Here is a 16,212-nt window from a genome sequence, read left to right as displayed (position 1 = left end):
TCTCATTTTCTTTTTTACAAAATTCTTAAATTTACTAATGTTTAAACAAAACCGAACAGTGCTAACCAAAGTTACAGGAAGAAAAAAGTGTAATCTCATATTTAGAGCTGGGTTTCAATCCTGTGTCTCCTGGGAACTTGCAGTAATACAACATTCTGTAAAAATAACCCTACAATGACTGCTTCTGGCACAAGGGGCAGTAGTGGTCTCTCTGGGATACTATGGCTTTTATAGAGCTAAGAAAAGCAAGCTTTTTTGTTGTTGTTTTTAAACCATGCTAAAACTAAAAATATGGTGTAGAGGGTGTTTTAAAAGTATTGTACCTAAAAATAACCCAAAATTACAAGTTTTTTTGTTTTGTTTTGTTTTTAAATATATTTCAAGATCTGGCCTAACCTCTGATACCCTTTGCTTAAAAGTAAATTTTTCAAAGTCAGTCACTTACAAGAACTAAATCCCATTCTCAAATGGGACTTAGATACTTATGAAAATTTTACCCAGAATGTTTACAAAAAACCAAAACCAAAATACCATTTCCTGTTTCATGTCTTTATTTCCACAAAAATATGGATTTCAATGCATATTTTGAATTAAGTATCAGTGCATCCTGGTAGATCCAGTGATTTATGTATGTGGGGTTCAAAGCAGACATTTAAAACAAAATATTTTAACCTTTTGAATGCTATAATCATAGTAGGTCCTCAGTATCCTGCTTGCTAAGGTTGGCATATTACAAAAAAAATAAAATAAATAAAACCAGACAAAGTATGCAACGTTTCCCTTTGTGGCTATTATGCATATTCCATCACAGTCTTGACACTAATTCACAGAACTCAGACACACAGAAAACGCATGATCTACCTTTAGGTAAGCTTTTCATATCAACATCATTTTCTGAGTTTTCATTTGAAACATCTTCATTTACAGTTTCGGGTAAGGTTTGTTCATCATCTGATCCAACATACTTTGTTACAACTGTAGGTTTCCTGTATGAACAGAAAAAAAATCCACATTTGTGATAAATATTTTATAGCAATTTAGGTGTACATGGTGCTTTGCAATCAAACACAATCTCAATGGATCAGGAACCTTGTAATTTTAAATTCTATTTTTTAATCTAATTTAAACTGCATGAGATGACGAAGCAGAGAGAAATAGACTGGGCAAGAGTGACAACAGTAAACAACAGAAGGGAAATTTTGTTCTTAGAGATACATAGGTTTTTTTTTAATCCGCCCAGAGAAAAGATATGTTGTTTTGTTTTACATATTTTAAAAGGCTGTGAAGGCCAGAACCGTAAGGTTTACCATAAGACAGCAAAAGACAAGAAGGAATGTGATCAGTGTAAGGTTGCTAAAATGCAGTTATTTTTGGCCACACTGAGAATTTGTTTTCTTTAGGCACAAACTGATAAGCAATTACCTTAGTGCATTACTTCTTGAAAGAGAGCAACAAAACAAACAAAAAAAAAAAAAAAAAAAATTAATAAACTGAAGTGCATCAGGCTGGCAGTGTATGCCTGAAATATCCCATACTGTTACCAGGTATTGATTTTATAGGTAAAGAGTAAACTGGGTATGACTTGCATCTGAAGAAGTGAGGTTCTTACCCACGAAAGCTTATGCTCCCAATACTTCTGTTAGTCTTAAAGGTGCCACAGGACCCTCTGTTGCTTTTTACAGATTCAGACTAACACGGCTACCCCTCTGATACTGAGTATTACTGACTCACTGAGGCAGGGTAAACTCATTACCCCACTTGGATACAAAGAAATGATTTTTCCAAGGGAAAAAAATCCTGGGTGTGGGGTGCGTAGTCCTGAAAGAGGAACCCAATGAGCATTTATGCCTGATGAGCCTTGAGATAGAAAACAAGATACCATAAAGACTTTGTTAATCAAGCCATACTCCAGGAAGGGGGTAAATTTGGACTTGATATAATGAGCCTCCTCAGCTGGTGTAAATCAGCCTGAGGTTAATGGCTCCATGCCAATCTACACTTTATGGTAATCTGGCCCGGCGTGGATTGTTTCTGTAGACCAAGTCAGGGAAGACACTTAGTTACAAATAGTATTATTCACATTTTCCTTTTCAAACTAACCTTTTTGAACGTGATGATCCTAAAGATTTGGATCTTTCTGAAGAGCTATTGCCCTAAAAACAAGGAAAAATTTGAAGTCACAAACTTCTGTTAGTGTGTGACCAGAACATACATCAACAAAAATTTAATTTCTTGGATTCTTAGGTATACAGCAGCAACTCAGAAGTCAATTTCTACCTGGGTTTAAACCAATCATATCCCATTTCTTGTTAATACTACATGTCATATCAAGGGCAGCAGAACAAAAATTGAAGTTTTGCTTGTAAATGTAGCTGGGTTCAATGGCGAGACTTTTTAGTTTATAAATTACTACCTGGATTAAGATCTCTTAAAATTAATGTATACTTTGAACCCCACCAAGCATACACTGCATCAGAAATTATAAAGGAATATTATTGTGATTTGAGAAATTCACAGAATCATACACCGTATTTCTTATGCACCAAATTTGCAGGAAATTAAGGAAGTATTAAAAATAGTAGAGGACCCTTGAATAAGATTTTATTTCCCTGCAATCCCCCATCCCAAAGGGTCCATTTAACAGTTAAGGCTCGCACTTCACAACTTTCTGGGCTAAAGACTGGGTGTGGCTCACTCAAGAGCATATCATCAATATTCGTGAGTCACTTGAGGGTGTGATTAATTGCACTGTTTATAATAGAATACCAATTGAAATGATAAATATTTTTGGACTTTTTTTTTTTTTTTTTACATTGTCAAATATATTGATTTCAATTATAACAGAATACAAAGTGTAGAGTGCTCACTTTATATTATTTTTGATTACAGATATTTGCACTGTAAAAAAGGTAAACAAAAGATACTGTTTTTCAGTTCACCTCATAGAAGTACTGTAGTGCGATCTCTATCATGAAAGTGTAACTTACAGATGTAGATTTTGTTTTGTTATATAACTGCACTCAAAAACAAAACAAGGTAACTTTTAGAGCCAACAAGTCCACTCAGTCCTACTTCTTGTTCAGCCAATCGCTAAGACAAACAAGTTTGTTTACATTTACGGGAGATAATGCTGCTCGCTTTACGTGCGAGATATGCTAAACCTTCATATGTCCCTTCATGCTTCGGCCACAATTCCAGAGGACATGCTTCCATGCTGATGATGCTCATTAAAAAAAATAAAGCATTAATTAAATATGTGACTGAACTCCTTGGGGAGAATTCTATATCTCCTGCTTTGTGTTTTACCTGCATTCTGCCATATATTTCATGTTATAGCAGTCTCGGATGATGACCCAGCACACTGTTCGATTTAAGAACACTGTCACTGTAGATTTGACAAAACACAAAGAAAGAACAAATGTGAGATTTCTAAAGATAGCTACAGCACTCGACCCAAGGTTTAAGAATCTGAAGTGCTGCCGAAAATCTGAGAGGGACAAGATGTGGAACATGCTGACAGAAGTCTTAAAAGAGCAACACTATGATGCAGAAACTACAGAACCCGAATCACCAAAAAAGAAAATCAACCTTCTGTTGGTGGCATCTGACTCAGATGATGAAAATGAACGTGCATCATTCTGAATTGCTTTGGATCATTATGGAGTAGAACCCGTCATCAGCATGGAAGCATGTCCTCTGGAATGGTGGCCGAAGCATGAAGGGGCGTACGAAAGTTTAGCATATCTAACACATAAATACCTTGCAATGCCAGCTACAAAAGTGCCACGCAAACCCGTTTTCACTTTCAGGTGAAATTATAAATAAGAAGTGGGTAGCATTATCTCCCATAAATGTAAACAAACTTGTTTCTCTTAGCGACTGGCTGAACAAGAAGTAGAACTAAATGGACTATGTAGGCTCTAAAGGCTTACATTCTTTTGTTTTTGAGTGCAGTTATGTAACAAAACAAAATCTACATTTATGAGTTACACTTTCACGATAAAGAAATCACACTACAGTACTTATATGTGGTGAACTGAAAAACAGTATCTTTTGTTTACCTTTTACAAAGTGCAAATAACTAATCAAAAATACACCTCTACCCCAATATAACGCGACCCGATATAACATAAATTCGGATATAACGCGGTAAAGCAGTGCTCGGGGGGGGGGGGGGGGGGGGGGCGGGGCTGCGCACTCCGGCAGATCAAAGCAAGTTCAATATAACGCGATTTCACCTATAACACGGTAAGTTTTTTGGCTCCCGAGGACAGCGTTATATCGAGGTAGAGGTGTAATAATATCAAGTGAACACTGATCACTTCATATTCTGTGTTGTAATTGAAATCAATATATTTGAAAATGTAAAAAAACATCAAAAAGTATTTATAATAAATTTCAATTGATATTCTATTATTGTTTAACAGTGCAATTAAAACTGCAATTAATCGCAATTGTTTTTTTAATCGTGATTAGGGGGTTTTTTTTAGTTAATTGTGTGAATTAACTGCGATTAATTGACAGCCTTAATACTTCCATGAATAGGGGTATAACTTACTGTTATGCCATTTGCCAATCCTCAACCATGATAATTCACAAAATTTCAGCAGCTCCCCACTTCTCAGCAAAGATTTAATAGTGGTTAGAAGCCTCATGATAGTACAATGTGATACCTTCCACAAAGTATACATTTATTCATGCATTATGAATAGGAAAAATACGGAAATAGTCAAAACTATGAAAGCACATTGAATTTATTATTTTTATTTTTAAATTGTGAATGCTTAATTGCTCCTAAGTCATAATGGATGTCATTCATATACATTTAAAAGGTTATATTGTGGTTTTTTAATTCAACTTTTAGAAAAAAAGTTCCCTAATCAACTTTCACATTCAGCAGATATGGTAGTGTAATCCAATACAGATTTTAATTCAAATTTAATCAATATATTTTATACCAGCCATTTTTGTATTACCAGCATTACTATAAATCAAATGCACCATATACTTTATTCCTACCTCTTCCCTGTTGTTTTCCATTGGAGTTGGACTATTTTCAGGCCCACTACTTTTACCTGGGCAGGGGGGGGAAAAAGTATAATTCACTGAATGGTAGAAACCACTAACAATTCTTTAAATTATAAATGATGGTTTGGTATAAACATTTTATCAGCATTATTAAAAAACATTACTAATTGGACAATTAGTCAGTGGGGATGAGGAGTGAGATTTATATCATCACAATAAAACCTTTGCATAACACCACAGCATCATTTATTGCACATATGCCAAATAATTTACAAAAAAAATTAGAATTTTTTTTTTAAATGTCATTGCTACTATTTTTCAACCTTTTTCCACCAATAAAGAACTATATATGCTTTACACGAAAAGCAGTAACAACCAATAAATTCCCGAAATCTCTGTACATAACATTGTGACTTTAAGGACTGATATATCAAGGACCTGTCTAGCACAGCTAAAAGTAAGTGATGTATCCCATTTGATATTGTGGATTCTCCTTTTTCCAGATATACCAACCTATTTCTAGCCCTAATGGGTTGTGGGATATTAAACCTTAAACATGTCATTGGTCCAGGACTGATTATTACCTGTTCTGCATCCCCACTTAGTGTAATTCTGAGAGAAATGTTACAGGTTTTTTGAGGGGGAGAAGGGAATATTTCTGTTTCAGCATTCTTTATAATGCAGCTATATGAAATTGCTCAAAGGTTTAGAATGTTAGAAGTAGTCTCACAGGAAATGGATTAATGGGAAGTACAAAAATGTTATTTTTCATAAGGATATCACGTGATTATTATAGATTAGGTTCATAGCACTCTTTACATTATAAGACCTATTTTCAGTTGCTTATAACTATGCAAACTGTTTGGGTTGAATTTTTCCACACTGGCTGTGTCTGCCTCAGGCTTAATGTTTTTTTGAAAAATTTCAGCCAATACAATGCAGGTGTTTATGAAAGTGAAAGTAAGGAAAAGTATGTTTTCTATGTATTAAATTCTTCAGACCATTTCTCTTAAGTGCTCTCATGTCCCTCTGTTTTGCAGCAAGGTGTTTAGCTGGATTTTTCTTGCTAACATCCTCAGGCTCTGATCACCATGTGGCGTCAGGAAGGAATTTCCCCCCAAGTCAGATTGGCAGTGACTTTGGGGAGGGGTTCACCTTCTTTTGCAGCATGAGGTGCATGTCACTTGCTGGGGTCATCTTGGTATCTCTCACTTAATCAATTCCCTGCCATTGCAGGGGTTTGAGGCATTGGTGCAGTTCAGTCCCTCCTATTCTCTGCCTCTGGCACATAACAGTTTAGTGTTATGTGGGCTTTAACATTTTGGTCACATTTCAATTGTTGGGTTTAGCATGTGGGCGCTGGGTGGTGTTGGTGGCACGTGACATACAGGAGGTCGGGCTAGCTGATCTGGTGGTCCCTTCAGGCCTTAAACCCTGTGACTATTGTGACAGATATTGCAACCATATGCAGTGTCTTTGGGGAAACATTATATTATGCTTATGTATCACTGTGGGCCAGGAATTATATGTATGACTGTGTTCTACTCCATGGGGATGAATTACTACAGCTCCTTCAGGAACTAAAACACTGTAGGGTGATTAAGGAGAATCACTCATTGTACCAGACAGGTACGACCTGCTGGGGTATTTGCATACAGGGACTCAAACTGGGTTACAAGAGACTAGGAAAACCAAGAAAGGACTTTTGGCTTAAAAGGGCTGCATTTAAACTGACTTCTTTCTGATCTAGCAAACAGACAGGACCTTCTGTCCAAGCGGGCCTGAACCCTTGTGGAAGGGTTGGAAAGACTCTGGCCTACTAAGGCCCTATAAGAATAATGAGTAACCTATGGTAAGCTTTTAGATTGCCTGAAGGAACTTTTCTCCCCCTCCCCCACTTATAATGCTTTTACCTTAAGAATAAACATGCTTGCTTAGAAAGAGCAGTATGGTAACTTGAAACTGATGGTTATATGCTGTTCATAGCCTTCGACAGAAAGCAAAGCACAGGTAGACTGGCCTTTAAGTAGACTGGCTTGCTAGAGATATCAAAGTGCAGGGAGTTGGGAAGGGAAGCCTTAAAATCCCCATCAAGAGGAAGAGAGATGCATGTCTCCACTTGAGCGGCGACGGCTGAGTACCTAACCCTAAGCGGGTGCCCTTAAGAGACCAAGAGAGGGGTATAAGGTACACTCATGCCAAAATTGTGACAACTAATGACTTGAAATTTGGCTGAGGGGTGACGTGCTAAGGATGTGCCTCTTGGCATCCCCATTAAAAGTCACCTAACTTTGGTTAAATAGTAACAATTTCAGTTTGCACATGCTCAGCAGAGAATACTTTGATTTTAGCAGTTAAATTTCTGAAGAATCCATCTTCACTGAGCATGCTCAAATCTCACTGCACCTACGTGTTACCGGACTCTCACCGTGCCCACAGAGTGACTGAGCATGTTGCACCCCTCGCATCACAGTGCTGACCACACTGAACATGTCATCACCACACAGCAACTGAGTATGTTCTCTCCAGTCTAGGGGTACAGACCTGAGAGAGCATCAGGGTGGGGAATTGAGAGCAGGGAGCCTGTCTTTCCTATGTTCTCAATGACACCTCTACTCTTTTGTAACACATCCAGGCAGTGCAGTATGAAGGAGGAAGCTGCCCGATTCAAATACACAGGAGACAGAAGCCAGACTGGGCAGGAAGGAACGTATACTGGCACACAAAGTCTGGTGAGACTGAGACAACAGTTATGCAGTTGGACATGAAGTGGCTGGAGCAGGAAGCTGAGGGGAGACTGACTTGCTGGGCAAGAAGACTAGGAGTCAGAGTGGGGAAGGGGTAGACAGACTGGACAAGGAGAATGCAATGAGGAGTAGGAGGGGTAGGGAGGACAGAGAGTGGGCAAGAAGCTCAAAAGGGAGTGAAATCAGAACTGGCTGGGCAGAGACCATGACTAGGTGTGGGGAGGGGATGAGAGAATGATGAAGTCAGAGATCTGAACTATGACAGGAGGGGGAAATAAGAACTTGCTGGGCAAGAAGACTGGAACGAGAAGCTTGAGTAGAGCCTAGGAAGATAAGGATACTAGGACTGGTGCAAGGAGCCGGGGAGGGGAAGGGGAAGGACTGGAACACCTTGGAAGGGATGAGGCAGAAGGGGGTCAAGTTTGGAGGAAATGGGTAGAAGTGGCTGTGACCACTAGAGAACACTCCCCTCCAGAGCCTGGAATGGCAGATTCCTGAGTCTCACTATTCCTCCTCTGTCAGCAAATATCTGTGAAAACCACTGGTTAAATGTGTGTTTGATGTCCCTCTAGTACTGATCCACATAGAGGATAACAACTTACTATTGCTATCAGTTACTCCACTAGTTCAAGTGGCAGAAGTCTGTGTAGTGTATCTAAAGGTTCCACCCATGTGGTGTTGTGATGCCACATGACAGCAAACTGAAAAAAACGAAGTTGTTTTTTAAAAAAAAAAAAATGAGAAAAAGTTACACACACAAAAACTAAGTTAAAAGACCACTAAGGTTGCATAATCAGGCACACAAAACTTAGGAACTTCCAAGATTAAAGTTGCCCAAACAAGCTTCATTCAGTCCCCTTGTGTGCATGCTTTACGATATAGTGTTAAACTATATGATCACATAGTATTTTTCTACAGGACTGCAGCCCTCATTCAGTGCACTGGATAAACAGTGATTAATGAGCAGCTATTCAATATTCTGTTTTCTCCTCATTGTTCAATTTATTGTAGACTGTTCAAATCCTGTTATGAAGAAAAAATTATTTCCACATGGGCTTTTCTATGGTGCTCATCACTATAGTAAGCTGAGTGCTTCAAAGAAAAATTAATTGGTCTTCTCAAAACTTCTCTGAGATGTGGGGGTGATATTATCCCGCTTTTACAGATGGGGAACTGAGGCACAGAGATTATGGTCAAAAACATCCACTAATTTTGGGGACCCAATTTGAAAATCCTAGGATCTGATTTTTCAGAATACTTTCAGAATATGTTCAAAGGACAACTCCCATTGATTTCAATTATGAGTGTTCAGCACTTCTGACAATCAGATTTCAAGATATCAAGCTAGGTACTCAGAAAATGAGACACACACAATTAGCAAGCACCTCAAAGGTTTGGTTTAAGTGACTTGTTTAGCATCACACAGGAACTCTGTGGCAGAGGCACGGCCAAAATCCAGTTCTCCAGGACAACAATGAAGACCATGAGACCTCCTTTCTCTTTCTGAAATCCTCTGCCTCATTCACTAGACACCTTCCAACAAATGAGGAAGGTGCCTTTACAGACAATCTTTTTTTATTACACAATTCATCCCCAGAGCAGGGCACTGAAGGAGGTCCTATGGAAAAATAGCATGCAACCAAAGGAGTAAAGACTATCATTATTCGTACGCACAAGGGAACAGTAGTGTTTTGTAATTATATATAATGTATATGTGTGTGATATCACCCAAACACACCCTGGAAATTTGTCAAAAGGAGTAAGCAATCGGTGTATCTCTACTCCACGGTAATTCTCTATTTCACGGACAAGAGCTAGAGTCACATTTGTAACTACACAGGACCGGGAAAGAGGTGCTGCAAACAGTATCCTCCTCAGAACAACTTCACAATGACAGATATTATCTGTTTATCCATGTCACAGTTTGGTTTTGGCAAAGGTGCCCTGAAATAAAGTATTGAAGTACCAAACAGAAACTGAATCGTACAGTCAGTGTTGACACTACAGTGCAGTAATAAGGGGACAATATTTTCAGAAATGCTATACTTCAAATGAAATTTTAAGCAGAACTCCCTTTGATTTAATGGATATTATCAAGTATAGCAGAAGTTTGTGATTTTAACAGAAGTTTTACATAACCCAATATGAATATAAAGATCTTCAGTTGATGTAAATTCTCTTAGCTCCATTGAAATCAATGCTGAGTATCTGACAGAGCACTTATTTTTTTCGTATAAAAATAATTTTTATTTCAAATATTCCTAAACAACATTAGAAATGCAAAACAGTTGCATCCTGTTATATCAGGAGAACAAGAAAGCTGAAGTAACTACAAAGTGAAAATGACCACTCTTATTTCACTATATGATCTGAGAAGTACAAGAGAAAAACCACAGATGGTAATCAAGTAAAATTAGATTTTAAATTTCTGTCAATTTTAATAAGGTAAATGAGTTGTTAGTGAAAAGTTAACTATTTCTCTTGAAAGCGTCCCTTTAGAGATCCCATGGATCTGTGTGAAAATAGAAGAAACTATATTCCTCAGCTAATACAATCCCAACTTTCCTCTCACAGTCACTTCATAACAGTTTTTAAGTTAATTGCTATGGAAAACATTTTAAGAAAGTTCGAGTCTAAAAAGGTCTATATCTATAACAAAGCCAGATTCCTACTATACATTAGATTATAATTTTCTCCTGTGTGTTTATTTTAAAAGCTTTCATTATTGAATGTAGTTAAAATTAAGTTTGTTTGTTTTTAAATCCAGCACTTACCTATTAGATTTTTTGGAGATACCAATAATTTTCAAGAAGAAACTTAATCATTTACTTTAGAAGAGCCCTTTTGTTTTCAGTGGTTTCTGACTTAATTGTGAAAACACTTTGTGAATTAACATGAAAGCAACTCCCCCACACTCTGTTCCACAATTGTGAGGGTCAAAAGATCTTAACTTCAGCAGAAAAACAAGATATGTCTATTACACAGTGTTAATATAGGGAACCATGAGAAATCTGAACCAAAAGTACCCCAGAGGAAGATACAAACATCCCAAACCCCAAGAACACACAGTTTAACTTCCATGAAACGGAATACTGAGGAACAAATACTGGTATACTTTTTTGTTGTTTTTATAATGTTTTAACATACAGAACATTTATATTCACAAACGACAAGAATCTACTGCATATTTATCCAGATATCTCCACTTAAGAAGGAAACAGCAAGAACAATATTGCATATCTGTACATCAAAATGCATTTTATTGCACTACATTCCAAGATGTTGAATAAGAGTGTACATTTAAAAGAGGGAAAATATATATATTTTTACCTATACTTTTGCTCACAGATAGTCTTGGAGGCGAGTTTGCGTCCTCAGATTCTTCGGATGAGTGAGCCAAAAAGTCATGAAGCTTCTGCACCAACGTATTCAACTTGCTTTCACTGATAAAACACAGAAGTGTCACTTGAAATTAGTCTCACTATCTCATGCTACTTTATTAATTAATATATAGTTCAAGTTTGAAATGAATGCTGCTTGTTCTTAAGTACTACATATGCATAGAAGAACTGAAGATCTTCCAAAGCAAGGCTTTGTTTTTTACCAAGGCATCTATCTCAAAACGGGACACCAAAATAAGCAAAAATAACCCACTCGTAATTTTGAAAAAAAATTATAAGTGCAGATTTGGCACTGAAATATAAGCATTTAGGACTACATTAGTATAAAGTTAACAATAAAGCATGTCACATTTTTAAAAGCTGTATTTCATGTCATTAAAAAAATGAAAGATTCACAAAAGCCAAGAAAAGTGCATTGCTATTCAAAGAAATTAAAAGAAAAGAACATAGGTAAAACATTGTGCTTAACTAAGAGATTCTTTAAATAATAGTTAAAAATTTGAATCACTTATATTGGTCTGTCTGTGGATACATAACCCAAACAGCAATTGCTAGCAGTTTCTCTACACAGCCTAAAGAAAAAAAAATTGTAAAGATGCATGGAATCAGACATTATTTTAACTTATCCATACAAAGCTTACATCAAACCAGCCATCCCAATTTATTTACTGAGTGTCTCAGAAGATAACCAGCAACATGTGTACCTTGTCAAAAGACAATTGTGTAGGATCACATGATTGCCTGATATCTTTACTTGAATTAGTTCACTGATACGATTGCCAACAGAATTTTAAATTAGCCAGTTTTTTAGAACAAGAACCATTGGTCATTTCTCTCCCATGTACACAAGTTTTCTTATGAATAAGACAAGGCTCTAATTCACCCAGTTATCTTATTAGCACTGCTTATTTAAAAAGGTTTCTTGTCTCAGGCCCTCCACATATTTTTCTCCCACCTCCTAAAGCAGTGGTCACCAACCAGTCAATTGCAATCGACTGGTCGATCCTGGAGCCTCTGCCAGTGAATCGCTGGCTGCTAAAAGTCTGGTGGCGCAGCAGGGCTCAGCAGGCTGCCTGCTTGCCCTGGCCCCACGCCACTCCCGGAAGCAGCCGGCACAGGCCCATGCCCGCTGCCCATGCAGTTCCCACTGATCGCAGTTCCCAGCCAATAGAAGCTGCGGAGTTGGCACTGGAGGACGGGGGCAGCGGCAGCACGCAGAACCACCTGCGGGCCCCCAGGCCGCAGAGACATGCCAGCTGCTTCCAGGAGCGGTGTGGGGCCAGGGCAGGCAGGCAGACTGTCTTAGCCCTGCTGCACCACCGACCAGGAACTGCCTATGGTAAGCGCCTCCCAGCCGCAGCCTGCATCTTGCACCCCCTCCTGCATCCCAACCCCCTGCCCCAGCTCTGAGCCCGCACCCAACTCCTTCCCAGAGCCCTCACCCCCTACTGCACCCCAACACTCTGCCCCAGCCAGAGCCCCCTCCTGAATCCAAATTCTCTCCTAGACCCAGGCCCTAACCTTCTGGCCCAGTCCTGAGCCTGTACCCCACATCCAAATTCCTTCCCAGAGCTTACACCCCTCATCCTCTCCTGCACCCCAAGCCCCTACCTTAGCCCAGAGCCCCCTCCTGCACTCAAACTCCCTTCCAGAGCCCATACCCCTCACCTGCACTCCAATCCCCTGTCCCAGGCTCAGCCCCAAGCCCTCTCCCACACTCCAAACCCCACAGCTCCAGCCCAGAGCCTGCACCCCCTCCCACACCCAAACCTCCTGCCCCAGCCCGGTGAAGGTGAGTGAGGGTGGGGGGGAGAGCGAGCGACGGAGAGTGAGGATGGGGCCGGGTAGATCCTGGGTTGATCTTAAATTCAAAAAGTGATCTTGTGCGTAAAAAGGTTGGAGACCACTGTCCAAAAGCTTTCCTGTGCTCATATGCCATTTTCCAGCTGTTTGTACAGTTACTGAAAAAATCATACATAATCAGCTAGACTAACCCCTGTGTAAGATAACCCCTCAACACTGCCATTAAAGGGACACATCCAAATTGTGCTTTTTAAAACTATTTTCAGGACATCCAATTTTCGACTGTGTACCCTTTAAATGGTAATTTTTAAAAAATTCTTAATAAAAAATCAGAAATAGAATAGAACCATTAAGTCCTACAGTCTATTCCTTTGCCATGTAGCATTGTTCCCTACAGTATATATTTGGTAATGACCTGCATTCACAGTGGTGTTGTAAGTCTTAATTTTATAAGGGTAGCATAGGATAGGATAACACTTTTTTTAATGTCTATTAAAATGTTTTAAAACCTTAGCGTAGACCGAGAAAGTTAAAATACACTAGGGTTTTAAAACATGTTAGTTAAAGTGCCTTACAAACATTTAGAGTATATCTAGACTAAGATAAATGAGTAAAAAAAAAATTCCTAATCTAGATATACTCCAAAAATTTTGAGATCCTTAGATGGAAGTGCTTTAAAAATACAAACTATTAATTTGTGACTTTCCAAAATGTATTATTTAGAATTACTTTCCTCACGCATCTTCAAAATACAGGTATGGACTACCTCATAATTAACTAATTACTCTAACTATAAATTTCTATATACCCTTCCTTTTTACTAAACTACTTCCACATTCCTCTTTGAAACCCCACTCTTTTTAAAGTTATCCACACATATAACATATTGAATTTTGAATGGTTCCTGACAATCAATGGTGTAGGAACCGCTGTTAAATTAAAAATCTTCCAAGACCATCTCTTTAAGAGTAATTTTTGTGTTCTTCATTAGCTTACTTTATCAGAACACAAGCTCACATGTCTGCAGATTCTTTAGTCAGTTGTAGCTTTTTTAATATTTAAAGTACACAAGATTTTCACTACCTTTTTTAGGCAACTATAAAATGTTAAATCATTATCACTTTCCACTTTAAAAGGTAAAATGGCATCTTGCAGCATAATGAGTACTCAGTGGCCACAATTTAAGTAGCTTTTTACTGATTCTAAAATCTATGCAGATTTTTTTTTTTTTTTTTTTTAAATTGCAGACAGAGGTTGGGTAAATTGTCATAAACAGGAGTATTAATTCACTTTACTCTCCCATCCTCTATAACTTCCATTTCACATAATAGAGAGACAAGGTGGATGACGTAGTATCTCTGACCTGAAAAAGAGCACTGTGTAGCTCAAAATCTTGTCTCTTTCACCAACAAAAGTTGGTCTAATAAAAGATATTACCTCACCCATCTCGCCTCTTTCATATCCTGGAACCAACATGGCTACAACACTGCAATTTCACACAATTAAAATTCTGGGGAGCTGGATGGCTAAAGTGATTGGTAACAAGAGTGATTTTCTTCACCTCAAAAATCACTGCTGCGTATAGCCTATGTCAATAGTGACCAATGTCTGTTTAGTATTAAGTACTTACAACATAGGGTGACCAGATAGCAAGTGTGAAAAATCGGGACGAGGGTGGGGGGTAATAGGAGCCCCTATAAAAAAGAAGCCCCAAATATCAGGACTGTCCCTATAAAATCGGGACATCTGGTCACCCTATTACAACATTTAAATATGTTTACTTCCAAAAGTGTCAGTTAAGTGGTAAAGTCAGTTACAATGTGATGGATTTTGCATCTGTGAATTCATATTTCATCTACAGTTGGGATTCTGATAAGATGGAATGACTAAAAGAAATATAACTATTTCTTTAAGGGACTGAAAATTAACTGATTTCAAAGTTAATATCTTTCATTAAGACAAGCACACAGGCGATAGAGGAAATGCAAACGAGGACTGAAAAATCTATTATGGCAGGAACGCACCTTCCAATAAATATATGAAAAAGAAAGGCAAAGTAAATAAAATAAAACCCCTTGAATCAGTTTAAACAAGATCAGTGGACATTAGAATGCATGACTTTAAAATATACAATTGTTATTTCATTAAAGCAATGATGACCCCATCAGAGAGAACATTTATGTAAATAACTCTGAAGTGTGCCTGGTATGATAAGCTAGCCATAGCCAGAGTGGAAGAGTGGGAGAGAGGAAAAGTGAAAAAGTCTCCAAAATGTTCCCTGATCTAATAGCGGACAAAAATTTAAAGTGTTCTTATTTCATTGTAAGTAAAACTATAGTGAGGCTACCTAGTTAAGGTTTTCAGTTTCAAACTGGACTTTATGCATACAGTTAAATGTTTTTTAAATGTTGTTTTCTCTCTAGTCTCTATGAATCTTGTTTGATGAGACCATTACTTTCAGACAGTCGTTTCAGAACTGTCACACAGATAACCCTGAAGGGACGCTACACCCAGAAGAAAAGATGTCTAGAGCCTTACCCCAATTCAGAGGTCTCCATCAAAAGGGAAGAGACTACAGAGTACTCTCCCATAAAATGTGTCGGGCTGTGGTCTGACAGTTATACACATGAAAAATGACTCAAGAACATGGAACAGACAAATTGAAAAGGGCTGAAGTAGACAATGTATACAATTAAATATTTTACTCATTTACAGATAACCAGTCATAGGAGAAGTGAATAAATCTGCCTTGCACTAAGTACTTAACACATCATACAGTATACAAATAGTAGTCCAAAATACATAGTAAAAAAATCAAACCATCCTATGACATAAAAAGTATGTTTTTACTACTATATCTATATAAAACAATTTAAGTTATGTCCTTTGTGGTAGTTAATTTAAATGTTCAAAACTCATTAACAGTTTTCAACTGGGGCAGCAGTTGTGGTAGCTCAAAATATTGGGCTAAAACTGAACATTTTTGTAAATGATTTCAAATGTATATGCTAAATAAGCAATTTCAAGTCAGTCTTTGCTTACATCTGTGACTCAATTACCAGAACAATTTAAATTAAGTTTAGTTTGGTAGCAACCTGAAAATTCAAACCATGAATGTCCTCAAAAATAGCAGACTATCAAAGTAATGATTTTTTTAAAAAGACGGCGCAGGCATCATGTCCCATATTACTGTATTATATCCTGAGGTGCTATTCTTAGATTTCATTAACTTA

General features: G+C 37.8%; 1 protein-coding gene across 3 annotated transcripts in view; it reads right to left on the bottom strand.

Moving 5' to 3' along the window:
* The window catches only part of ATRX (ATRX chromatin remodeler), a 135,159-nt gene that overhangs the window by 107,588 nt on the left and 11,359 nt on the right, over window positions 1–16,212 (bottom strand). For all 3 annotated transcript variants that reach the window (XM_054040410.1, XM_054040412.1, XM_054040411.1), the window contains 4 exons: window positions 11,106–11,218; window positions 5,020–5,075; window positions 2,101–2,153; window positions 862–986 (listed from right to left, as the gene is read on the bottom strand). In XM_054040410.1, coding sequence (XP_053896385.1) covers window positions 862–986; window positions 2,101–2,153; window positions 5,020–5,075; window positions 11,106–11,218 — 347 coding nt within the window. The remainder of the gene's footprint in view (window positions 1–861; window positions 987–2,100; window positions 2,154–5,019; window positions 5,076–11,105; window positions 11,219–16,212) is intronic.

This window comes from Malaclemys terrapin, chromosome 9 (assembly GCF_027887155.1).
Source record: "Malaclemys terrapin pileata isolate rMalTer1 chromosome 9, rMalTer1.hap1, whole genome shotgun sequence".
NCBI classification, from domain to species: Eukaryota; Metazoa; Chordata; order Testudines; family Emydidae; genus Malaclemys; species Malaclemys terrapin.
This window is presented reverse-complemented; position numbering and strand designations above follow the sequence as displayed.